A 27810-nucleotide genomic window follows, 5' to 3' on the forward strand; every position below is an offset into this window, starting at 1 on the left:
TTGACTAGGTAGAACATTAACATTTTTATCTGAAGCTCTGGTATGGGAAAAAATGAGAGTGAAAAAACGTTTACGGGTCTGTCGCAACTTATGCGTATTTAACATGTGCGATTTCAACTTTACGTGTACTGCCGGCTTTGGGGGGGCGTGGCCTCAAGATTTAAAGGTCCTGGGGCACCAGCTGTGGCTGGGAGTCTGAGGGCCTTTAAATCACCCAGGGGACTCCCAGCTGCAGAGGTGGCTGGTAGCACCTATGACGAACTAAAGGGCCCAAGGCTCCAGCCACCGTGGAGCTCTGGGCCCTTTAAATGCAGCAGGAAGCCCAGTGGAGCCCTTTAAATGCCCCCCTCCCTGGCCCGGCCGCTGGAGCTGCAGGTGGGTTTAAAGGGCTTGGGGATATAATTTTGACTATACGCGGTTTTCGCTTTACGCAATAACCGCGGAACTGAACCCCCGCCTACGATAAGACTTGCCTGTATACATAGAGAAGAATTTATTTAAAAAGTCTAGAGATTACAGTGCAGCTTGTGGTTGTCACAAGCTGAAGGATTTATTGGGTATAACTTCCATATCAAGAATTAATTAAAGCACATTCAGGTTAACAAATGAAAGGCAGAATATTAAAAATGCAGTAGATAAATAAACAAGTGAACGTAATATGGAAAAGAATCTAAAATTATATCTGTAAATGAGCACAGTCAAATGTTTCACTTTCCTTGCACTCTATAAAGTAGTTACTATGTTTTGTTTTCAGCGCATAATGGATTACACATGACCTTTAGTGGTATAACTCATGTAGACAGGGATAAAATGTGGTGTATTATTTATGTGGTATTTGCTTTACTATATTTCTGCTAATATAACTTCAGAGGTACAGTGTAGCCAAAATTTTCCATCAAGCACTTTACTTTTATGCAGCATTTTAGATTCCTGATGCTTGCATTTTATCAAGAATGTAAGCATGACTTCTCCCTCTGTATGAGTAGCAGCAGCTGCAGGTTTGGGCTGCATTAGTGTTTCTAAATAAAACATTGATTATAATGGACACATCTGTGCTTCTGCCATTTTGTTATGTCTATTATCCTTTATAGCTAATGGGATGGATCACATGTGACAAAAGTGTATGTGTGTGGGATGAAGGAGACAAGTGAATGACAATCTAATACAAAAATTAGACAATATTCTAGCATCCCTTTCCAAGCAAGTTTGTTATTAAAATTCATTGTATATTTGGAGAATGAGCTTTTTTCTTAAATAAGTATTATTGATGAAGAGAATAGGGAAAAAGAAAAGATCTTGGACAGCAAACACTAGCAGCTGTTAGCATGTTTGTTTCACTGAACATGTTTGTCTACTAGACTACAACAATGGACTAAAATAAGATTTTCACATAGCTTGTGGAGAATTTTTTTTGTGGGAAATGAAATCTCTATAGCTACTAATCTCATTTCTACACTTGCCAACTCTTATCTGTTGTTATCATTATCCAAGTGGAATGAACTGTAAATGATTATGTAACTTTTAAAAGTAGCACCATGGAATATCAGCGTTGACTCCGTATGTTTGAGGAATATTGGTTGTCCTTGAGTCTCCAGTTCTGAGAACTTCCCCAAGGGTAGAGGGGAAAATTTATTTTTTTAACTAACTTTATTTAAAATTTCAACTAATATAAATATTTTGCATAAAATACATTTTTATCAATGATATTTGCACTCCTTTTGTGATTGTTTGTGTGTGTATTCTAGGAAATGAGAGAACAGGCAAAGATGTCTGTGGAAATAGCAAATTTTAGGTGAACATTCCAGAACATCGGCAGAAAGCAAATTTTGTACTTGCAAATATGGATATTTGAACTGGAAACCTGAGCCTAGATCACAGCTGATCAGGGAACAGAAACAATATCATGAAATTTTGTATCCAATCAGAGATAACAAGCATAGCTAAAATTTTGAAAAACAATACCCATAATCAGCTGTTCACAAGGAATCTACAAACCAAGAAGCATCTGTAGAAATTAGTTGGCAAATAATTTCAAATAATGAATAAATAGATAAAGTAGAAAACTGCTTGCAAACAAGTCCAAATGAAAAAACATTTACACTTGTTGCTTAAAGTGTTCACTGTGAAAATGTGTTCACTATGAAAATGTAACATTTACAGTGCTCACATGTTGTGAAGCACAGCTAGCATTTATCCAAGAGACCCACTTGAATGAACTCTCACCTGTGTAGAATAGATGTTTCTCTCATCTTTGGTGTTTAGGAATTGCACAGTCTTTCCTAGATTCACAGTTGCTTAATTCATCAGCGAATGCTTTGGCAACTAGCAGAGACAGGTTTAGACAGATATCTAGAGGCTAAGATAGACCATTGCTGGGGAAATCTATTAATGAACAACAACAAACTGTGTAACTTTCCTGAGGCTGAGGAATGCTAGTTTGCAAGGTGAAATATGTGCTTTTCTTTAAGAGATTTGAAAGTAAAAAGCTAATTTTCTAACAAATTCTATATTGATTTGTGCAGAACTATTATAGACCTTGTTAATCCTTTGTTTTGTTTTCTTCAGGGAATGCAGTTCGGCACTGTAATAGTGAGAAAGGCTGGCTCCCTCCTGAGCTTTTTAACTGTACCACCGTTAGCTTTGTGGATCTTAAAATCCTGGTAGGAACTCTTCCTTATTCTTAGCAGCCCAGAGTCTTATCAACCTATCCAATACACAGTAGTGTCTAAACATAATGGACATACTTTGAACATGAAGAAATGAATAGACATATAGCTTCCCAAAAGTGGTGACAGCTACTAGGACTGTATTCATATTTGCTTACATCAGTGTCCAAATACTGAGACATTTATTGTGGCCCCCAGTCACACTTCATTAATACATCGACTTCAGTGGAATAACACTGATTTACAACAACTGACTATCTGGCCCAACATTTTCCTGGGGATTTATTAGAATTTCCATGAGTTTTAGTAATTGTTTGTTGGTAAAGGCCCTTGGAGATGTGTCATCTTGTTTTTAAATGCTCATCTTTGGCAAATTTTGTCTTGCATACTGGGAAACCCACATGATGTTATGTACATACTAAATAAAATCCCCAACCCCTATTATCTTATCTAGTTCCTGCTTCTAATGCTCATCATCTCAGACATTCCCAGTCTCCAGCTTGACACCACCAGGCTCCATCTGCCAGCCGGGTGAACTTTCAGATCCTGCATTTCCCTTTAGAAAGTTTGCCCTTCTCTGACTGTCATGCAATGTCCTCTCCCCTTCTTTCCCAGTAGTATCACTGTTTGGATCAGATGATTCTGCTGTCCCATAAATCTCTAGATGATGGAAAGCAACAGTGTCTTTGTTACTGGAATGACTGAACTAAGACTGTTGCTAAATTGTTTTCCCTTATTTTTTCTCCTTTCCACTTCAGAATGAAAGACTACATCTCAATGAGACCAAACTGGATGGAGACAAGTCCATACAGATTGCTAAAGTGCTGCAGAATGCCACCAAGTACACCAACTCCTTGTATGGGAATGATGTGAGGACAGCGTACCTGCTCATGATCAGGATACTGCAGTATGAGAGCCAGCAGCAAGGGTTTGACCTAGCTGCAACAAGAGATTCAGAATTCAATGAAGTAAGAGAGATATTATGTGCTCACAGGTTCTCATTGATATGTTCATTTAGAAATTCATGAGTTCACCTCAGACCCAGATGGAGTGAATGTGCCAGTGAGTTGTTTAATCTGTCTTCTGAATCGTTTGAAATGAAATTTGACTATGTACTGAGTGAGACTGTAGGTAAAGTTCATGATAGGACCATCCAAAAAGCAGAATTCTCAAAACTAGAAAGTAATTGAGGGAAAGTGCTAATATTGAGTAAAATAGCTTTGTTTATCACATTCTGCTGTTCAATGGAAAAACAGCCAGATATTACCAAACTTTCATTTCAATATAGTACATAAAATGCACAATGGTGAATTAATTCTGAAGATCGGTTACCCTGTTGTCCTCACATTGGATTTAAAAATCCTTTTAGAGGAGTGTGAAAAATGAATAAATATACATCTGTATCATACCTTGCCTATAATTTCCAGTGCAGGTATTCCCTTACAGGAAAGGCATACGCAATCACAAACCTTTATTTATGCATTTCTATTACAAACAAAATTATAACTGGCCGGCTATTGGCTCTGGAGTTTTATATTTTGTTTTCATTAGAACTGAAGTAGCATTTTGACCAAAGCTCCCCTGAAGAATTCTTTAAAAACTTTTCTGACAATTTTGTGTTCTGTAGTAATACTCCTTTTCCTGGTTTTCTATCCACAGAAGAGCGCTGGGAGGCTGTTTGTGCTAGTGTTAATTTTGCAGACCAATATCTGATGATGGTGTATTAAGGTCTAAAAAAATCCTATAAAAATAGAGGGTTCATTGCAGCTTAGGAACAAAGTGGTTTCCTCGCTGATGTAGAAAATTTCTCAGTATCTTAGGTTATTCAGTTTACAAATAATAAAAAAGACTTTTGAAACAGTTGACTTTTTAAATTCCCCAGGTTTTAAGAGATTATTTTTTTCTTCCTTAGAGCACACACTTTGCCAACAAACTTGTAGCTTCAGGCACTGGATTTGGGTGAATTTACACACCCAAGCCTTGAGATGGAAATACATAAGAACTTAGTGGGTTTTGTTAAATAAAAGTGTGAACAAAAAGGAAGACAAATAATCTACGTTTGAAGTTTTGACTTCCATTTATTTAAAATATTTTCATGTACGTAGCGCTAAAATACCCACCATAATATTCAGTAGCTGCCTACGTATTTTTAGGGGAGATCAAGAATTAAAATAAGTATGTTTTGGACATCTAATGCGTCTTTAACGAGGAGAACCCATATGGAGAAGATGATATGGTTTAGGCTGAGAGATGGTAAGGAAAGGCAGAAGAAGTTTGCTGGTCATTGTTGAGTGAAGACTGTAAAACGCAGCAGAGTAGGTAATGCAAATAGCAGTCATGAAAATTGGTGAGTTCTATTACAAGATGTAGCAAGTTGACACTCACAAGTGTGGCGCCTCCTGCTGGTTGTCCGGGAATTAGCTCTTTTCCAGCCCTCAGAGCACCTCCTGCTGGCCGGTATCGCTCTTGCCTCAGACCCCCATGTCCCTCCTGGACCCCAGTGCCCTTTACCTCAGGGTTCTGCCACAGCAGTACCCCCACACTCTGGGTCTCCCTTCCCAGGGGAACCCCCCAACCCTCTATACCCACCTTGCCTCAGTGGCTACTGCCAGTCATCACCTAGCCCCAGTTCTCTGCAGACTGCAGTCTGTAATGGCCGCTCATCACTGGCAAGAGGGTAGGACCAGCTGCCTCTGCCTATCCCCAGGCTACACCTCTTCAGCCCCAGTACCTCTTTAGGCCTTAAAAAAGGCCTCAGCCTGGGGAGTTGCCAGGCTGGAGCTCCCCAGCACTGCTCTGCATCAAGTACCCTCTGTTCCCAGGCAGCTAGACCCTTCTCCCTTCAAGGCTGGAGAGAGACTGACCCAGTGCCTCCCTTAGGCCTTGGCTACACTGGCGCTTTACAGCGCTGCAACTTTCTCACTCAGGGGTGTGAAAAAAACACATCCCTGAGCGCAGCAAGTTACAGTGCTGCAAAGCACCAGTGTAAACAGTGCCCCAGTGCTGGGAGCACAGCTCCTAGCGCTGCAAGCTAATCCCCACGGGGAGGTGGAGTACCTGCAGCGCTGGGAGAGCTCTCTCCCAGCGCTGGTGCTGCGACCACACTCGCACTTCGAAGTGCTGCCATGGGAGCGCTCCCACAGCAGCGCTTTGGAGTTTTGAGTGCAGCCAAGCCCTTAGCCCTTCTTATACTGTACTGGCCCGCCTGAACCTGATTGGCTGCCTCAAGCCCGCTCATGATTGGCTCTCAACCCCAACCCTCTCCAAGGGCTGGCGTTTAACCCTTTCAGGACTGGAGCGGGGTGACTGCCCTGCTAGACAAGGCTGCTTCCATACTCTGCTACAGTGTGGTTTTAGCTAACCAGGTGATACTTGGGTCCTTTGTAAAGATGTTGTCAGTTCTTTTTGTTATCTCAAACCAATGCTTAAGAGGCATCTTTCTCCTCTGCCAGCCAAATGAATGTTTTCAGGAGAATGGTTATAGGCATGTTAGTCTAGGCCATTGTGGAGCGTAATTTAATTCTTACCATAATTGTATCCAATTTTATCCTCATGTGTTATGTTTTTTGATACCATGCAATAGTGTTTTCTACATTTGCTCCAAGAGCTTTTTGTAAGAATTTCAATGTTCTTGTTTAATTGAGTCTTACACAGTATTATTTTGTTTACTGCTTTTCTATTGTGTCTCAGGTTTCCGTTGTAATATTTTGTTTAGTCTCCTAAATAAGAGCCAGAGCCTCTTTTTTTTCAACAGATTATTATTTTAACCCTACATAGAAATGGAAAAACTCCCAACATATAATTTCAATTTTCTGTCAGTATTATGAGTTTGTAATCACAAATTAAGATTAGTTCTTGCCACATATGTTCCCCAACAAGATGAAAAACAGGGACCGATTCATAGATTCCTTGATGATTCTGAACAAATATCAAATTCCATGAGATAGGACACCATGTCTTCCTGTTGGAAAATTAGATTTTTTAACGATTCTTATTCATCTGACTTCCCCAGGCATGTTTCCTAACCTTGTTAGCAAGCAGTCTCTGCCTGTCCTGTCTTATCTCTGTGAGAGGTAAAGCCAGTATGTTTAAGTGTTTTTTCTGAGTTGTCTTGTTTGGTTTCCTGCTTTAAAAAACCCCTTTCTTGTAATCTCTGATCATTACGCAGGTTGCTAATGAAAAGCTTGACAGGATTTCTTATAAGTAAAACAACCTGAGGGTAACTAAAAGGTGTGCATTTATTTGATAAAAATGGATGCCTTAAAGTGTTTCATTGTGTGTTCATCTGAGGCAGTAATGCAAATCGTTTACAATATTCCTCACTTGAATCCTAGCCCAGATAAACTCTCTCAGTTGCCTTGTATTGGGTATTCTAATCATTTAGGTATATATTTACTTTTGATCCTAGAACCTCATTAAAGTGGGTAGTGCCCTTCTGGACCCCAGCACCAAGGAGCACTGGGAGCAGATCCAGCGAACAGAGGGTGGAACATCCCACCTACTGAAACATTATGAGGAATATTTCAACAATGTGGCCCAGAACATGAAGAAAACATACCTGAAACCTTTTATCATTATTGCCACAAATATGAGTGAGTAGCTATTGGAAACTGTCATTTTCTGTTAGATGAAATTCCCTGATACTTGAGAGCATCAGGTATTGTTCATCCACTGGACCAGCAATGTGTTCTACAGAGAACAGCCAAGGGTGCCAGGGCTGTATAAGAGAAAAGGTCCAGGATGCTGGGTCTGAAGGGAAAAGCTCCCAACATTTTTCTCCAAACATGTTTAACTCATCGCTTGACAATGCTACATAGGCATAGAAAGGGATCCCTGCTCTGTGACTTGGAATCCTGAGCCAAAACGCAAGCCATGTGTTTCTAAAACTGTAAATTGCCAGAACATATATGAGCATTTTAAGGGTTTACAGAGCTATGATGAGTGTTCAGTTCCAGAGTCAGAAGATATTTATTTTCATGACATCTTGATGGGTCTTGAGACTGTTCCAATATTCAGAATATTATAGTGACACTGAGTTAATATTCTTTCATAAATATGCAACCATACATTAATATACCCATGTTAAGCTCTAGAATTTCTAGAATTCCTCTGAAAACATGATTTTCAGTAGAGAACTTCTACAACCAAGATATTAGCCCAGATGAAGTTATCGATGGTGATGTAGCATGGTCAAAAGGACTGAGCAGAAGACTGGGATCTAGAACCTCTTGATTTTCAATCCCGACTCTGACCCTGATTTTGACTTGCAGTGTGACCTTGTTTGTCAGTTTATTTTGACTGCAAAACAGAGATGATAATTCTTGCCAATCTGCCTCACAGAGGTTATGTGATAGGTAATGAGTTGCTATTTGTACAGAGCTTTGAAAATATAAAGTGCTAGATAAATTCTAAGTATTATTATTATTATTATTATTGTTAAAATAAGCAGGAAAATCCAATCTTACACGGCAGAAAACCTTATCAGCAAAATTTCAAATAAAGGAAGAGGGAAACACACAAAGAAATATCCCTGACCCAGCCTGTATTCCATTCCATGTACCAACAGGGTTCTTATTCTGCGTGGATGGTTGGAGCCTAGAAGTAAGAGTTGGTCTGGAATTTTCCATTAAAATGTTTTTTCAATGGAAAATGCTATTTCCACAAAATTGAAATTTTCCATGAGAAAATTTTGATTTTGCCAAAACGGTTTGATTTGTCATTGGGAAAATTGACACAATGAAAACATTTTGTTTTGAGTCAGTTCAGCATTGATTTTTTTCACTCTTATCTGCCATGATGCCTTATAGGCAGGGCCAGCTCTTCCATTTTTGCTGCCTCAAGCAGCAAAAAAAAAGAAAAAAAAAGCCGCTCGGACTGCCGAAGCAAAAAAAAACCGCCTGGACTGTGCCGCCCCAAGAATGGACGGAATGCTGCCCCTTAGCATGTGCTGCCCAAAGGCATGTGCTTCCTCCGTTGGTGCCTGGAGCCAGCCCTGCTTATAGGTGTTGTAGTTCAGGAGTCTCATACCCCCATTTTCCCCTATGGGTCAGGCTCCCTGGCTAGACTACATCTCCCATGGGAAACCATGCTCAACCCTGTGGTTGATCTGACACAGTGCATATGAGAGCCGTATGACCACAGTGTATTATCATATGAAATGCAGTCCGACTGGGATACCTGCCCATAGAGGTGAATGGAGGCATAAGATGCTCAAACTACTAATCTGATGACACACTGTGACAACTCATGGCACAACAGATTAAAGTTGAATCGGTCAAGACCACTTGTTAAAACAAGACATGTTGATTGTTGAAATGTTTGGTGTTTCCAAAGCAAATTTTTCTGAACTTTCTCTTCCTCAAAATGTTTCCACTTTTCATCCCAATTTGGCATGACAACTCGTTTCAAAATGTCTGAATTTCCTGCTGGATGAAAAATCTGATTTTTCACCAGCTCTGCCTGAAGTCAGAAGGATGTAGCTTCTAAGGGGCAAGGCAATTCTGTACTGACTAGTTTCTTTTTTTTCTCTCTCGAGCAATTTTTCCAGGTGAGCGCTGCATTAGTAGGGTTGACTAACAACTCTTCTGGGAATTCTTTAGGGACTAGGGAAAGCATGGGAATTGGCAGTGCTTAACTTGCACATTTCCTCACACAGAAACTTGCAGTGAGCCCGGTACAATGTTACCCTCCACAGCTCCAGCTTCTCAATTTTAATTTGTATTAAAATGCCTGAACTGGCAGTTTGTAAGATTTTTTAAAATTGCAAGTTACAAGCCAAACAACTATAAAAACTTTTAGCAGTTGCAGAACAGGGTCTGGAGATGAGTCCTAGAATAGCTAGAAATGCAGGGGTTGGGGAGAGCTGAGAAGTATTCTCATCCCTAACCTCTCCAAGGAACAAGAGACTGAGGCTAGGAATCTAACCCACTTCTTTTGCATGTCAAACACTAAAACTAAACCACGGGGTCAGACTTTTAGTATGTGAGTAGCAGTAGAAGTATTATAACTTAGTTTTTTAAAGGTGTCTTTTGAAACTTCTAGCTCATACTTGTCCCTGTCAAGTTGGGATAAGATTGCAGCACCCTGTAGAGCTATGTTCTTCTGTTGCTGACCACCACACAGTATTTCACACACACACAAAATAAGTAACTTCCACTTCAGTGGCAATGTAATATAATACCAGGCTATGTTACCTCCTTTCCAATGATTTTAAACCATCTTACAAACAGTACTCCTATGAACTCGGGAAGTATTATTATCCCCAACTTACATATAGAAAGAGTGAGGCAACGATTTTCCCAAGGCCGTACAGGAAATGTATGATGAAGCTAGGAATAGAATCCATATTTCCTGACTACTAGTCCTGTGCATTCCTCCTTTTTGTCCCTCCTACCATCCCTCTTACCAGCCTTTTTCTCCACTAGCATATGTAAAAGTCTACATTTTATACTCTTACAGAAGATCACATAAAGTGCAGTTGACTCTGAAAATTGAAACTGCCAGTTCATATTTGTCTCTCAATGAGCACCAGAGAAATTTGCTTTTTGCTAGCAAAAATACATTTTCTACCTGCTAGCTTTTCATGCTTAACCTGGGATATTAGCAAGACTAGGTGGGTGAGGCTTTAACAGAGTTACAGCATTGCATATAACCTGCGATATAAAAGTGAAGCTGGGTCTTTCCAGTTTGTTCATAATCAGCAACAGTAAAGTTTCTGCAGCACAAATTCTAACTTCAGGTACACATGTGCAACTCAATTAAGGGCAATGATAAATATGTCTGAGTATGGCTCTGCCATTGATCTTGCACAGAAATTGCATCCAGCTCATTTTCTTTGTTGTGTTGTTTCCGCAGTACAAACAGGAGAAAAAAATAGTAAAAACTCATTTTTGAAATAGCAGATCTGGCTATTTGAACACATACAAGAAGTAGGGCTGTTGAGTTGGAATTTGCCTTTCAGGACAGAGTAGCACTTCACTAATATGAAATATGTTTTGTGTGTGAAATTTGTAACCGTTACATATGCACTGCATATACCATTTTTATTCTCTCAATATGAAATAATGCTGGAACATACAATGAGATTGTTGAAAATAATTATTGAGATTACATTTGGCATTTTTTTGGTTGAAATTTCTTAATGCCATGGATGTTCTAAACTGTGGGTAAAATTTCATTTTTTGGATAATACCATATTTGATTGAATGAAGTCAATATTATGAGGAACTTAATTTTTTTTCACAGTTATTGCTGTTGACATCTTTGACAAGTCTAATTTTACCGGCGCTCAAGTACCACGGTTTGACAGGATTAAAGAAGATTATCTTAAAGATTTGGAATCATCTGTTTTGTTCCCTGATACTTTGTTCAGACCTTCAGATAGAAAAGGTAAAACACCGCTCCAGACGTTTTGGAAACTTTCAGTAGTAATTTTCCAATCAACTTTTAGAGATCAGTTATGCCTCTTTTGAGGCAGAATTGTCCTGGGGTGGAGGTGGGGTAATTGTATACATTAAGTGAACTTTATGTAGAGATATAATGACTCTGTGGACCTGCAAGACTTAATGTCTTCAAGGCACTAAGAGGAGCAAGCTGGGCTGGGAAACATGTTATACCTGTTTATCAGTCCCCTCACGCTGCTCTGTCACTGTGCAGAGAAATGGTCCTGTCATTTATTCTACACAGGAATGGCCTTTAGCACTATTGCCAGCACTCATGGCCTCCCCATACCCATAGGCTCCCCAGCACATCCATCCAAATTATAGCTGGCCCTAGTACAGTCATATCTTGTCAGCCTGCCTGCGTTGGGGAAATTCTTACAGATTGACATATGTTCTAGGGCTGGACGATTCTCTGAAAACTGCACAGCTCAGATTTTTGTAGTATTTCCACCTGACAGTTCGATGATCTGCCATTTTTGGTACCTATTCTGAAAGGGAAAAAATACTGCAAATCATTGTATCAGGAACCCTTCGAACATCATTGTTAATGAAAACTTGTATTCAGAGATGAGCTGTTCATTCCAGACAGGGAAGTTGTTTCTTATTCACCCCAAAATAGTAGGAACATGGCCCTGTTTCTTTAGGAACTCAATAAAATGCACAGTATGTAAGTGAAAACTGTGGACATTAGATGCACCTGGTCTCCTGTGAAGGCATGAGTGAGAATTTCGGCAGATGAGCAGAGCATGTGAAAGACAGATTTACAGACAACATGATATGAAAGATGGAAAGGCCAGAATTGAGGATGGTGCCAAGTTAACAGACAACAAAGGCAAATAGAAGGTCTAACTGAAACAGGCAGGTTAAGGATATGTTTGAAAGTACCTCTTACAAAGATGCAGAGTTCTGCCTTTGAGACATTTGAAGAAAGTTGAGATAAAACCACAAGACAAGGTCAGCACAGACAAAGAGAGTAACCCAATGGAATCATTAAAAGTGTCAAACATTATGTATGGCTGAGTATCCTCAATATAAAAATAGATCAGTATAAAATAAATAATATATAAGGTAATACATTTGTAATGAAGATTTTTCTTATAAGTAATAAATGTACACTATCTGTCTCTTTTCTGTAAGGGGAAAGCAAAAGGTATTAAGAGAGACTGCCAAAAAGCCAGTTTAAAGTAAAAACTCAGTGGCCCATTACTGTTGCACTTCAGAAGGGCACACAATGTACTGTAAATCTTGCATGGTGCATGCAGGATAAGAAGGATAATATACCTGGGTTTTAATATTTCTCCTTAAATTGCACATCCTGTTTAAATGTATGTGCCTGTTTTAGCCCCAGAACTGCTCATTTTCTAACTAGATAGAAAGATGGTTCCGTTGTTACTTGATTTTCAATTGTATGATTACAGTGTGCAATACAGTCGTATAAAGTATCCTGAAACATGGTCTCAAAAATGTGCTCAGTGCTGAGCATCTTAAGTTACCTGGGCGCAAATGTTAACATAGGTAACGAACTGTAAACATCCGTTTAAATGGTAGCCCAAACTTATGGGGAAAGAGTTAGACTTGAATGTTTGTGTTGATTTTGTAGTGGCACCTACAATGAAGCCGTCAAGCCAAAAAATATCCTCTAAGCCAGATAACGGTGAGAATGCACTTACAAAGAGAAAGAAGCGAAACCCAGATGAGTCTAACCAGTATGCTGTTGCTATGGTGATTATATACCGATCTCTAGGACAACTTTTACCTGAGCACTACGATCCTGACAGAAGAAGCTTAAGGTAAACTTTATACACATCTGTGAACAACTCATAGAATCCCTCTGACTTGCTTTGAATGCTAGATGGTCAGTGGTGCTATTATGTTACAATTATACTTCTCAGTTATCAGCTGTAATCCATTTGTTACTGTAAAAGTAATTGTCTGGAGATCTATTCTTCTCTTGTTCCAGATATTTGAGACTGTAGTGTAAGAGCAACCAGATCAGCAATGCTAGGTCTGAGAAATGTAAACACCTTGGGTTCTGATTGTGCAGCCATGACAGCTCCTTGATTGTGACACGCATATGCAGTAGCTGCAAAATTGGGCTGTTGCATTTTAATGTTGAAAATCTTTTTGCAACTTTGCTTTATTTCCACAGGTTACCTAATCGACCCATCATTAACACGCCAATTGTGAGCACCACCATTCATAGTGATGGGGAACCTGTACCAAACCTGCTGGAAAAGCCCATTATACTTGAATATGCCATGCTGGAAACAGAGGAGAGAACTAAGCCAGTCTGTGTGTTCTGGAACCACTCAATCATGTATGTTTGGTGACTTCTTTAATATTTTGGAAGGGAGCCATGCCAAGCCATTGCAGTGCAGGTTTCAGAAGTTCAGGTGGAGAAGGAGGCACTGTAGAAGAAGAAGATGAGCCCTTTTTTTCTTAGTTTGTTCATGTAGGCATTCTGGGAATAATGACATGAAGTCACTTTTCACTAGGCATTATCAATATAAAAGTAATTGGAATATCTCCTGAGAACAAAAGAATGATCCACTAAAAATGTGGCTTTCTAACAAACTCTCACTGCAGGATGCGTAACTTTCTGCAATATCTTATCACAATGAAATATTAGCCTCAGGAAAGCCCGTGATTTTACAAACTCCGAGTGAGCTTTTCCCCTCTTGTGTGAAAGCCCCAGGTTGGGAGCTCTGGGAAGGAAATCTCAGTGAGGATTTGCTTGCTGGGTTCCTTGCCTATTGTTCCATCCTCCCCCTTGCAGTTGAAGGGGCGCAAAGTAGAGGAGACTCCCTGTGCTTTCCCATACTCTCTGGGGCATGACCAAGCCCAATATGGCTAGATATGAGTACAATTATAGCAGCTAGCTGTTCTTCATACAAGAACAAGTGGAAATGTGGTTCTCAAACAGGGTTGATGAGATTACAAATTTTAAACTGAATTACATACGCCACAATCTAACCTCAAAATATAATTTTGAAATAAAAAGTGGATCACAAGGACAATTGTGCTAGTTACTAGTAACTTATCTTTCCTCCAGTAGACCATTGCTTATTTGTCTTTTGTTTGTTTTTGTGAAAAATGAAAGGGATGTGTGAATGGGTGGGAAGGGAAGTGTCTATTATGGAACCTTTGACCCCTTCTCAGTCCATCTTTCAGCCCACCATGATCAGGCAGCAGTTTCTGTATGTGACTTTCATGGAAGGAAGTAGCGAAGAATAAGAAGAAATATTCTCAGTCTAGTCTAGTCTTTCATATTTGGTAAAGAGACCAGTTGAAAACTCAAATATTCCTTAAAGATACAGAGAATGCTATGAACAATATTGTGTTGTGTAAGCATTTTGGGATTCTACAACATTATAAAAATATAAAGAGCAGTCCTGTTTGAAATATTTTTAAGGGTGTGGGAAAAAGGAATGAACATTCTGTGTTAAGTTCCCATTCAGCATTTAATAAATCTGAGGTATTAAAATCAATATATAAATATAAAAAATGAAAGTCCCAAATCATGAGATTACAAATATACTAATAGGATTATAATAGTCTCTTTTTCAGGAAAAACATATTGAATGTGCATTTTTCAGAAAGATCAAAGGGGCAATGAAAATCTAAAACAGCAGTAATTAAGTTTAGAGAAGCAATTTCTCGACACCTTAAACAATTGCTTCTGTGAATAGCTCGTAAAAGAGAATGACAATTCCTATGTTCTTAAAGTTTTTCAGTAATAGTACTAGTTAAAATAATTCAATAGTTTTAAATAGTTTGATATTTTACCTCTTTTATTGCTGACTACTTCATTGGTACTGCAGTCTGTTTTGTGGCTTATTCTTCACAGTTGCCGTTAAAAAACAACTTTGTTCATTGGCTTTATAATTTCTTGTAACAAAAGAATTTTAAGTAAGCTAACTATGTTTCAAGAGGCTAGTTATCTTAAAAACACAGATAAAATATTATATTGCCAAATGGAAAAAACAGTTAAAATATCTAACTAGAAGCCTTTGAAATGAATACAGTAATATTTATTGTTCATAATTTTTACAGAATAGAGTAGGTTTCAGGACAAATTCATCCTTGAAGTCAGAGGAGTTACACCTGGTGGAATGAGGAAGCCTTGTTGGGTTATCTGATCCTCTCTGGTGCTGGTGCAGGATATCCCTCGATATAAAATATTGTTCTCTGTAATGTGTTTTGTCATATTGTCTCCAATCTGATTTTAAAAGAACACAGTTTAAAATCTCACACTTCTGTTTGAAAATACTTGTAACAATCATAGGTGAAACAATACCTAAGATGACTGAGAAATTAAAGGTGAAAATATATTTCTCGTTACTTTCAGTTTGTTTACTTTGCACAAGTGACATCATTTTGTTTTGCCACAAAAACTGGGCAGTGGGACTTGGGGATGCACGTTATATCTGAAACCATTTCTGACTCAGCTTTTGAAACTGACTAGATTTCAGAGTGTTAGTGTCCCAATAAATTAATGCACTGAAAGCTGCCAATGTTCATCTTTGTCTAGGATGCTGTCCCCAGTAGTCTGAAACTGAGAGCAGCATTAGTGATTAATATCATTGATGGGGTGAGGTGTGAAAGGAGGAAGTGGTCGTGTAGGGATGCTCTAAAACAGGGGTCGGCAACCTTTCAGAAGTGATGGGCCGAGTTTTCATTTATTCACTCTAATTTAAGGTTCCATGTGCCAGTAATACATTTTAACGTTTTTAGAAGGTCTGTTTCTATACGTCTATAATATATAACTAAACTATTGTTGTATGTAAAGTAAATAAGGTTTTAAAAATGTTTAAGAAGCTTCATTTAAAATTAAATTAAAATGCAGAGCCCCCCAGACTGGTGGTCAGGACCCAGGCAGTGTGAGTGCCACTGAAAATCAGTTTGCGTGCAGCCTTAGGCACACGTGCCATAGGTTGCCTACCTCTGCTCTAGAACAATAAAAGTTTATCATTTACTTGTGCTTTCTTCATTCAACAGAGTTGGTGGGACTGGAGGCTGGTCCTCCAAAGGTTGTGAGCTTTTTTCCAGAAACCAGAGCCATGTTTCTTGCCAGTGCAATCACATGACCAGCTTTGCAGTACTAATGGACATTTCAAAACGAGAGGTGAGTGGCCACACTCGTGCAGCTGCCAGGCTAAGATGTTTTTAAGGGGCCTCAGGTGTGATTTAAGAGCTTTCCCCCAACTGGTTAATTCCTTCTTTGCTCTCCTGCAAACAAAGCCAACAGCATGTCAGAAATGCATACTTGTGATGCCTGCCAGTGCTGCTGCAGTGAGGCGCACATCCATATTCTCATTGAGTTTATTACATGGTCATAAAAATGTTGTTCTGGACTAAAAATTAATGCAGAAGACCACAAATTAGAATGTTGTGGGATGGGGGCTGTGGGTGCAAGTTCCTTGTCAGTTCAGAAAAGGTTGCTTTGGGTCTTGTTATACCATGGTCTGATAGACTAAAGAGTCTGATATCAAATATTTGTTCCCCATGTAGATACGTATAGACGTGATCAAGTCACCCCTTAATCTTCACTTTGTTAAGCCAAGTAGATTGAGCTCCTTGAGTGTCTCACTATAAGACATGTTTTTCTTTGCTTTAATCAGTCTCATAAGTGTGCCCTTGTTGCCAAGAAGGCTAAAAGCATTTTGGACTGTATAAGTAGGGGCATTGCCAGTAGATCGAGGGACATGATCATTCCCCTTCATTCTACATTGGTAAGGCCTCATCTGGAGTACTGTGTCCAGTTTTGGGCCCCACACTACAAAAAGGATGTGGAAAAATTGGAAAGAGTCCAGCGGAGGACAACAAAAATGATTAGGGGGCTGGAGCACATGACTTATGAAGAGAGGCTGAGGGAACTGGGATTGTTTAGTCTGCAGAAGCGAAGAATAAGGGGGGATTTGATAGCTGCTTTCAACTACCTGAAAGGGGTTTCTAAAGAGGATGGATCTAGACTGTGCTCAGTGGTACCAAACGACAGAACAAGGAGTAATGGTCTCAAGTTGCAGTGAGGGAGGTTTAGGTTGGATATTAGGAAAAACTTCTTCACTCGGAGGGTGGTGAAGCACTGGAATGGGTTACCTAGGGAGGTGGTGGAATCTCCTTCCTTAGAGATTTTTATGGTCAGGCTTGACAAAGGCCTGGCTGGGATGATCTAGTTGGGAATTGGTCCTGCTTTGAGCAGGGGGTTGGACTAGATGACTTCCTGAGGTCTTCCAACCCTGATATTCTATGATTCTATGATAAGGATGAAGACTTCTTCCCAAACCACAGGTGGCTGCGCTTTATAGATATGTGAGTAGTCCTTACGTAGAAATGTACACATGCTCCCCTCATCCAGAAATACATAAATGGGAACAAACAAATGCATGAACTTAACAGGTCCACTGAAACTTGAGTGTCTGTAACTCTCCCCACACAATCTGTGGAGCAGATAGGGGTCCAGGGCAGGCAGACAACAGGGCCCAGAAAGGCAATGGAGGCCTTGTGATTATTTGGATCCTTGCTCTCAACCCTGTGTACCCACTGTGTATTGCCCTATATCCACGCCCCACCCCATCATGCCTCTCCCTCCCCAAGCCATAGCAGCAGAGCAAGACTGGGAGTCCACTGTCACTCGTGATGACGTCCTTCTGCATTCTGTGAGTGTGCAGAGGGGAGCCGCAGAGCATGTAATGGAGAGTTACTGCTGCTCAAGGCCCAACCTACTCTGTAAAGAGTGTGTGCTGTCTAATGCCTGACTACTCCTGGTCAGTCTGGGGGCCATGTTGATCTTTAGAGCAGGAGAAAATGGCTAAAGGGAGGGAGGGAGCATCTTGTTAGCCTTTTCCCCCTCTCCATAAGGACCCATATTTTTCAATGCAGATTTGTGAGCCCTCTGCCCAGCACAAAAGATCATCTCGGTTAAAGTTAGTTAAAACCCTTGCAATCTTTCTGGCTGAAATGCCATCTATGGAATGTAATGTCCTGGTTCCAATTGCTTGCTTTGTTTGTTTGCTGGCAATACTCAGGGCGGAAGCTAAGCAAGGTTAGGACATAAAGACAGCCTTGTTTTGCTTTCCTCCACAGAGAGTCAAATGTGACAAACTAACCACTAATGCAGAGCTCATGAAAATTCTCAGTTCCCACCTGAGAAGTTACAGTGTCATAAAAGTAGAGACTCATGTTTATCTTTCTAAATATGATTGTACTGTAGTTGTTTATAGTTAAGCATAAGTTTTACTTAAATCCAGAAGCCAGATTCACATCAGTATTCTCCACAGCGCACAAAACAACACTTGTCAATTGAAAAACTACAGTATAGATCTTGTGAAAATGCCAATTTTAAGAGTTAGTTTTTAATTTACTATCTTGAGGGGTTCTTGCTTGGCACAAAGTCATTTCCTGTTAATACTGATTTTCTTCAGGAAGGTGTAAATCAGGACAAAAGTAAAACTGGTTCGGTAGTTTGAAATTCACTGAATGGTGGTTTTGTATTTTTAATCCCCCGAGTGAGTTAATTTTACCTGACTTTTAAAAGGGCTTATGATATATTTTCTTCATGCTCAAGAGGTTGAGTCCCCACTGTCCCCACTTCCATCTGTTCTGTAGTAAATCTGCTGGCTGGATATTAGCTAAAGGTTAGATTTTTTTTCCTAAGGAATCACATCAGACAAAAAACGTAATTAGAAGGAAACCTTCACCGAGATGTTTTTAATCTGTCACTCCACAGAATGGCGAGGTCCTTCCTCTGAAGATAGTAACTTACACAACTGTATCCATCTCACTGGTGGCTTTGCTGATGACCTTCATACTGCTAGTCCTGATCCGAACACTGCGTTCAAACCTGCACAGCATTCACAAAAACCTGGTGGCTGCCCTTTTCTTCTCGGAATTGGTCTTTCTTATTGGAATCAACCAGACAGAAAACCCGGTAAGAGACATTTCAGTGCTTTTGGGATACCAGCTGCCATTCAATTACTGAAGCTTTGTGTAAAGCTGTAAATAGAGTGTTCACACCGCAAGTTTTGATCATTTGTCATCTATTTCACTTTTTCTTTTTCCTTTTTTGGGGGGGCTGGAAGCAGCACTAAGATTTCATTAGTATGAAGTTTACACCTTTTTATACACCACTCATTGGGAAGAATAGTAGTACCATTAGGTAGACCATCCCAATGTCTGTTTTTCCCCCAGGTAACAAATGAAAACTGCCCCCCCAAAGGGCAAATATGACATTAGAATTGAACCCTGAACATACTGATTTCCTACTTCCGTTGTGCCTGATAATGTTCTGCCTCACTTTATCGCTTCAGTAGTGTGCAGAACAGACTCCTTTACAAGCCCACACAGAAGCTCGTAGTGCAGAAAGGCACGTCACCAAGCACCTGTGCTATGCAGGAGCAGTGTCCATATCCTACACTCACACCGGTCACGCTGGAGAAGCCAGTTGCCTGGCACAGGGAGCTTTCTACCTCGTGGCACCACAGGGAAACCAATTGCCTAGCACTGTTTTCTCCATTCACAGTGGTTTCTGGCTTTGGCACAGCATGAATATTTTTATAGCTTAGTACAGGCTTCTCCTGCAGTGGCCAGTGTGCATGAGGAGACACAACCTGGATTGAAACTGTGAATGGAGGAAATACAATATACATGACATTTTCATGTTTTATAATCAATGCCTCATTTGTAGCCATTTTTATGTAGCGATTATTATTATATATTAATGGCATCCAAAGTGTACTGGGTTCAGCGCAGAAAGGCAGAAGGCAAGGTTCCTGGACCAGAGAACTAGTAGTCTGCATAAACAGCCAACATACAGATGGAGTGTGGAGTTGCAGTGAAAAGAGTATAAAATCATACAAACACGCTTTTACAATTAAGACCATTAGAAATGTTCCGCAAATATTATTTGAAAATTCTGTTGGAAACATATCTTTTTAAACAGCCTTTACTCTAAATCCCAGATAAGTAACTTGAGAGAGAAGCTAGCTATAAACACAAATGAAGCAGATTGCATTGATTTTTCATTGTCCAAGGGAAGAGAAGTGGAAAAGACATGTAGATTTTAAGATTAGAAGGGTCCATTGCAATCATCTAGCCTGACCTCTTGCATAATACATGCCAATGAGCTTAATCCAGTACCGTCTGCATCAAGCCCATAACTTCTGTTGGGACCATAGCATATATTTTAGAAAGATACATGGTCTTGATTTAAAGACTTCAGGTGGTAGAGTCTCTATCATGTCTCTAAGTAAGTGATTACAATGTACTCTCGCCATTAAAAATTTGCTCCTAGTACAAATTTGTCTAGTTTCAGCCTCCAGCAATTGCATCCTATTATGCATTTTCTGCTAAATTAAAGCGATATCTACTGTCAGAAATCTCTTCCCCCTTTAGATGCTTCCAGATCATGATCAAGGCACTTCTTACCCTTCTTTTGGATAAACAAAATAGATTGAGCTTCTTGAGTTTCTCGCTATATGAGGCATGTTTTCTCAGACCTCAAATAATTCTTGTAGCTCTTTACTGAATCCTTTACAGTTTTTCAACATCTCTTTTTAAAGTGTGGATGCCAGAGCTGGACACGCTATTCTAACAGTGATATCACTAATATCATATACAGAGGTAATATGACTTCCCTCCTCCTACTTCATATTTCCTGGCTTATACATCCAAGAATTGTGTTAGCCTTCTTATTACAGCATCACACTGGGAATTCATGTTCAGTTGGTTATCTTCCATTACTGCCAAGTCCTTTCCAGTGTCACTGCATTCCTGTCTCCCATTACAAGTTGACCTACAGTCTTTATTCTTAGAAGTGTGACCTTGCATTTGGCTGTATTATAATGCATGTTGCTTAGATAAGCCCCTTACCCAAGTGATCCAGATCAGTCTGTATAACTGATCTTTCTCTATTATTATTTACCACTCCACCAATTTTTGTGTCATCTACAAATTTTATTAGCAATGTTTTTATATTTTCTTTTAGATCATTGATACAGAGATTGAACAGCAGTGGGCCAAAAACAGATCCCTGAAGGACCCCACTAGAAACCCTCCTCATTTACAATTAGTTTTTGTAAACTAAGTGCCAAGTTAATTGATATAAAAAGAGTAGACTAGCTCATTTTTAGCAGCTTACTTCAGAAGCATTGTTAATACCTTCAGTATTACTTCTTGGTATTTTCATACTGCAATGTCCATTTTGTCATGGACATGACCATCCTTTTCATTTTCCTCTCTGTGATTCAGTTACTGTAATTTACTGTAACAGCCTTAACCTTAAGCCATCTTAAAAAGTCTTTTTAAGTTAGAGAATACATTTTATATCATGGAAGGCCACTCCTTGCAACCTCCCCAGTCAATTTAAGAAGCAGGGAGAACTGTAAACTATGTGTGTTTGAGGCAATTATTCATCTGTCTGTGTGGAATGAGAGTTGTCTAACGAGTCATGCACTGATGAACATAAAAAGAAAAAGAATGTTGGAGCACAAATAATACTAAGGGGCTGGCACTGGGCCTGACTTTTATGGGTTTCTGTAAACGAACAATCACTTTTGAGGGAGAGCTTTTTAATCCCCCGTGGACTATTGATAGACAGACAATGATTTATTTTCTCTGTTCCTTACCTGAAAAAGGTAGAGTTTCAGTGCTGCAGCCTGCACAGATATGTGCCAATGAAAGCATAAAGAACCACACCTCTGTTAATATAGCTAAAGCTTTTTCTTTTGAGGGCTAAACTTTCAGCAGTCCTTGGTGTATTAAATTTGCTGGAATTTGATATGGGGGTCAAAGAGAGAGTCAAAAGTGTTACCATGACCCCGTCACTATTCAACATGAACAGTCAGACATGCTTCAGAGTTCTCAGTACAGAGACATCGGCCTACTGAGACCCATGGCAAACAAGTTAGAAAGGTCATGCCAGGATCCGAAAATGTATTGATTGTGATGTACAGAATAGAAAGAATCCAAAACAAAGAATAAAGATTTTGAAATTAAAATTGAGTGGTTATGCAAACCAATCTTAATCAAAACTTTTCAGAGGATATCGGGTAGAGTCCCTTGTATTATTTAACACTATTTCTTAGTAGGGAAAAAGGTGTTAGTTCTGTTGTTGAATTTTTAACTCAGCTCTGGGTTCTTATGATTATTTCCCTTTGGCCAAACAGACAGAAAAAAGGGGGAGGAGAGATAGGACAGTAAAAGTGGGGGGGAAAAACAGCTTTCTGTAAATTCACAGGATCAAGGCGGCTGGTCGGTCATTGATGCATGCTCTGGGTTAGCATCTCATTCATGCTGGATGTTGCTCTGGGGCTTATTTGCCTAACATCATCTGGCTAGTCTTGGCAGATCTCTCACTTTCATGAGTCCTTCTTTGTTTGAACAGAGCTAAATCTCACATGTCTCAATCTGTGGTCATTGCTGGTGAAGGTCAGGCATCTTCACTGCCCTGTTGAGGATCTGGATGTCTCCGAAGGTCCTTGAGGTTCACCAACAATGGGCAGAGTCTCAGGAGTGAAGCAGTGGCCTATTAGCCAGTCCCAAGGGAATCCCCCAAATGTCCATATTTTTGTTCTTTGAAGTCTTTTTTTAAGGAGTCAGAAAAGGGTGTGATGGGTGGAATAGATCATCTCCTCATTATCTACCCCACCGATTAGCCTAATTACCAATATCTCAGTTTCAAACTATGACCCTTAGTATAGTCATTGGGTCAGATCAGTAGCCCTTTTTAGTTTATACTTAATAGCCTTTCTGTCAACATTCATTATGAATTATAGAATATCAAGGTTGGAAGGGACCTCAGGAGGTCATCTAGTCCAACACCCTGCTCAAAGCAGGACCAATCCCCAACTAAATCATCCCAGCCAGGGCTTTGTCAAGCAGGCCTTAAAAACCTCTAAGGAAGGAGATTCCACCACCTCCCTAGGTAACCCATTCCAGTGCTTCACCACCCTCCTAATGAAAAAGTTTTTCCTAATATCCAACCTAGACTTCCCCAATGAGTTGTTATTCATTCTATAAACTTTCACCCACCTTCCAAAAATTGAACTTGCAATCGAGGTAGGCATACATAGACCCCAATTGTTACACCATTGGAAAATTAACTATGATATCCAAGGTCCTTTGGGTGAAATTCACCTTAGGCCTAAGTGGTTTTTTAGTGGTGCATTAATCTAATGCAAGCTCTTGCATGGGGTATTTTTTCCTTCTTCTACTTATTAAGCTTATGTACCTTTAACTGAGAAGACCGTGCCTCAGAGAGAGGTAAGACTTATTTTTCCAAGTGCATAGATCGCACTGGGATCTGGGATGAAGACTGTGGCCAGTAACTGCATTCCTCAGGCATAATGGAACTTTTTACCACATGGGTAAAGCTCATTACTGCGGGGGCAGAGCTTTCTCAGGGTCCAGTCCACGGCCTGGTCTACACTTCCTTCATGTCCTTGCGGCGCTGAATCGACGGCCACCGCTCCCCCATCGACTTTGCTTCCGCCTCTCACACTGCTGGAGTTCAGCAGTCGATGGGCGAGCAATCCGGGATCGATTCATCGCATCTACACTACATGCGGTAAATCAATCCCCAATAGATAGATCTCCACCCGCTGATCCGGCAGGTAGTGTAGATATACGCCAAGACTGAGGGATGATCTCCCACAGGAACTCAGAACCTTCACAAACCTCATCACCTTCCACTCCTGTGCAAGGCACACGTCTTCAACCTAGACTGCTCTGGCATAAACGCACAACAGCATGCACATTAAAAAAAACCAGAACCATAACAAAGCCCTACCAAAACAAAACAGTCCACTGCACACACAATCCTCCTCCTGGGGAGAGGGTGTGAGAGAGAATAAACTTCACATGGTAGATGTTAGCCACGTCACTTAGGGCACCATTAGAAGGTTCTTAGGCCCTATGGTGATTAGGGAAGTATATGTAGCACCTATGTAGATGTCTTGGGAGCTTTTAGTTGTAGATTGGCATAAGAGTAGGGATCCGTCAGCCCCATAAAGCCCTAATGTGCCATCTGTGGTTACGTTCATGTGGCAGCTAAGCCTGTTTTGTTGAATCCATCTGACTCTGCCATTGTGTATGTATTACATAGTCAGGGGGATGATCTATATGATCCCTCTGAGTGTGAAATGGAGCCAAAAGTCAAAGGTTGCAATCAGCAGCCTTGCTAAGAAACTTTTTTCCTCTTGGCTTCCATCTTGGTTTTATGAATCTTAAACTATTAAAAGTAGTGGACACTCCATGCCTTGCATCTGCAAAAAATGCTGTTCATTTCTGAGTGATTGCTCATGTGTATTCCACAGTAGATGTGCATGCTGAAGTTTTTCCCTTAGCAATACCCATAGGGGAGCATCCCTAGCGACCCTTGGAGTGGTACCACCATGGTGCACTCCCCCCTCCTCAGTTCCTTCTTGCCATTAGTGAAGATGCTTCAGAACTGCTCTGCTCCAGTTCTGCTGTAGCTTTCCCTCTTGGACTCTGTTAGTTCATAGTTAGTAGTGCCTGTAGTTTTAAAAAGAAAAATAAAAGTAGTTTTAGTTAGAATTAGTTAAGTGCGCCCGGTCGGCGCATGCCCCGGCTTTAAGTCATGTGACACTTGCAAATGGCCTATGCCCATGAGTGATCTGCACACGGACTGTTTATGCTGTCTGGGGAAAACCAACCTCAGCAATCAGTGCAAGATTAGCAGACCCTTCAAACCTCGGACCAAGAAAGAGCAGGACATTCAGCTCTGAGCCATTTTGATGGAGTTGGCCCTAACCCTGACACCGCTGCGCTGCTCCAAGTCAGCACCAAGCACCGCAACATTGGTGCGCCGCGACCCAACGGTGCCATCCACCAGTCGGCACTGCTCCCCATCCATGGGACACTCAAAAAAGGCGAAAAACAAGTCTTCTTCCCCAAAGCACCCGAGCAAGACTGAGGGAGAGAGTAGACGCGCATTGGGCAGCTCTCAGTCCCTATCGGACTCGCGGCCTCTGCCTCAAGTTAAGCGGAGTAGCCCAGCCCACTCCGAGCTGGCCTCCCTGAATGCCAGTGGCCACATTCAGGTGCCATCCACACCGGAGGCCCTGCAGGCAGCTCGAAACATTATGTCTTTGCCGGTACCGGTAGCACCGCCGTCGTTGGCTTCCCAGTCCAGAGGCAAGCCACCGCTAGGACCCCCACAGTTGCTGCCTGGACAGTACCGCATATGGTTGAGGGAAGGTTTCCAACGCCATTCTCCACTCAGTGACTGGCCCGTGCACAATCTGCACTGGTCCCTGTCATCCCCCACCAGGTTGTCTGTCTGGGTACCAATGGCAGGAGTTCAGGCACCACTTCGCCTTGAGGGAACGTAGACCTTGTGAGGAGAGCGTGCCCCGTGGAGACCAGCACAGACAGCACCGGAGGTCGTTGTCTCCAAGAAGCTACTGTAGCCCCTTGCGGTACGGGCATTGATGCCGTTCCTGTTCTTCGTCTTGCTCGAGGTCCCCGCCACAGCACCGCTCCTGCAGCCCCAGGCATCGTTTGCCGGCACTCCCCCTCCTCCATGCCGGGATCACGATCGCACGGTCGGCATGACTCCTGATGCCACCACTCATCACAGTCCCTGGCCAGGACCAAGTTCAAACTCCAGCAGGCTCCCAGTCAGGCCACCCACTCTAGATATGAGCTCCCTTATAAAAAGTCAAGGGACTATAAAAAGCGCCCGCAAAGGCAATCCCAGCCTGCGCCCCAGCCTGGGCCCTCTAAGGGTAAGCAGGTGGGAAAGTTTTGACGGGACACCTAGGGGCGAATTACCAGTTCATACCAGGGATCCACCTGCAATAAAATGTCCCTTTTCCAACTGGTTGTGTGCTTTTCTCCTGGAGTGGTCATGGGTGACCTCAGATCAATGGGTCCTTGTAGCGAGGCGGTGTGGCTCCCCTCCCGCTCAGGAAGGGTCGAGCCCCATCAGTCATCCCCGGGGGCGGGGCCGCTGAGCGGAAGTCCCGCCCCCAGAGGGTCAGGCGGCGACCCGGAAGAATAAAAGCCGGGCCCCAGCCTTCAGTTGCAGGTCTGCAGCCGGCAGGAGCAGACGTATCCGCCGACGCCTATAACTGGGAGACTGCCCAAGCCAGAGGCCGAGACCAGGAGCTGCCAGAGCTGCCTCGTCCCTACTATGACGAGGAGCCGCCGGAGCATTCCCGAGGCCGCTACGACGAGGATCTGCCAGAGCTGCCTCGCCCCTACTACAGCCCCGAGGAGCCCCCAGACCAGGCTTGGCCCGCATTCCCCGAAACATTACTGGACCTGCCGCCCAGCCCGGACTGGGAGGAACCGATGGTCCTGGACGTCCCCGGAACGGAGGTCCCGGACCAGGTAGGAGTAGAGGGGGAGGTAGGAAGTAGTCCGGGGGCACTTGACTCCAGTCAGGCTGCAGAGCTAACCTTGCCAATGTCAGTGTGTTTCGGTTGGGATCCCCACTGACTGGTAGCGGTGACGGCCGCTACTAGGGCCCCAGACTGGAACACAGAGGAGTGGGTGGGCCTGCGTTCCCCCTGCCACCCGTATCCAGGTGGCAGACTCCCCCTCTCTCCGGCCTAAGGCCACTGCTCTGCCCTGCCCCGAAGGGCCAGAGGTGATTGTAACTGTGTTTGGTGCCCCGCCCAAACCAAGGGCAGGGCCCCTTTTGACTCTGCCACTGCTCTGCCCTGCTCCAAAGGCCAGAGCTGATTGTACAGTGTTTGGTGCCCCGCCCGAACCAAGGGCTGGGCCCCTTTTGACTTTGCCACTGCTCTGCCCTGCTCCAAAGGGCCAGAGCTAATTGTAACTGTGTTTGGTGCCTGCCTGAACCAAGGGCTGGGCCCCTTTTGACTCTGCCACTGCTCTGCGCTGCTCCAAAGGCCAGAGCTGATTGTACTGTGTTTGGTGCCCCACCCGAACCAAGGGCTGGGCCCCTTTTGACTTTGCCACTGCCCTGTCCCGCCCCAAAGGGCCAGAGCTAATTGTAACTGTGTTTGGTGCTCTGCCCTGTTCCAAAAGGCCAGAGCTGATTGTAACTGTGTTTGGTGCCCCGCCCGAACCAAGGGCTGGGCCCCTTTTGACTTTGCCACTGCTCTGATTGTAACTGCAGGGACAGACCTCCCCCGGGGCAGGGCCGCGGGCCCGAGGAGCGGCCCCGGGGACAACAGCGAGGCCGGTGTGGCTCCCCTCCCCCTCAGGGAGGGTCAAGCCCCGGCGGAACCCGCTTACAGTCCTCAACACCACCTCCCGGGGCTACACCGTCCAGTTTACATCTACCCCCTCAACCACCCACCATCCATCACTATCCCTCTTCAGGGACGTCTCTCACAAGAGCCTACTCAAACAGGAGGTGAGGTGGCTCCTTGGCTTAGGAGTGGTGAAGGTGGTGCCAGCGGAGTTCAGATGCAAGGGGTTCTACTCCTGCTATTTCCTTATCCCGAAGGCCAAAGGGGGCTCAGGCCCATCCTGGACCTGCGAGGTCTGAACCAATACATGGTAAAGCTCAAGTTTCACATGGTTTCTCTGGCCTCCATCATCCCCTCCCTGGATCCCTGGGACTGATGTGTGCCACCCTTGATCTACAGGATGTGTACTTCCACATTCATATATTCGAAGGACACAGGCGGTTCTTCCATTTCACGGTTGGGCAGGAACACTACCAGTTCACTGTCCTCCCGTTTGGCCTGTCTACAGCTCCCAGGGTA

The 27810-nt window shown here is 42.3% G+C and overlaps 1 protein-coding gene across 1 annotated transcript in view; it reads left to right on the top strand.

Moving 5' to 3' along the window:
• The window catches only part of CELSR1 (cadherin EGF LAG seven-pass G-type receptor 1), a 300277-nt gene that overhangs the window by 249609 nt on the left and 22858 nt on the right, over nt 1-27810 (top strand). Inside the window, 8 exon segments of the mRNA XM_030537007.1 lie at nt 2566-2660; nt 3425-3634; nt 7075-7258; nt 10911-11054; nt 12708-12897; nt 13257-13424; nt 16106-16232; nt 18837-19037. Coding sequence (XP_030392867.1) covers nt 2566-2660; nt 3425-3634; nt 7075-7258; nt 10911-11054; nt 12708-12897; nt 13257-13424; nt 16106-16232; nt 18837-19037 — 1319 coding nt within the window.

Source organism: Gopherus evgoodei, chromosome 1, assembly GCF_007399415.2.
Source record: "Gopherus evgoodei ecotype Sinaloan lineage chromosome 1, rGopEvg1_v1.p, whole genome shotgun sequence".
Taxonomy (NCBI): Eukaryota; Metazoa; Chordata; order Testudines; family Testudinidae; genus Gopherus; species Gopherus evgoodei.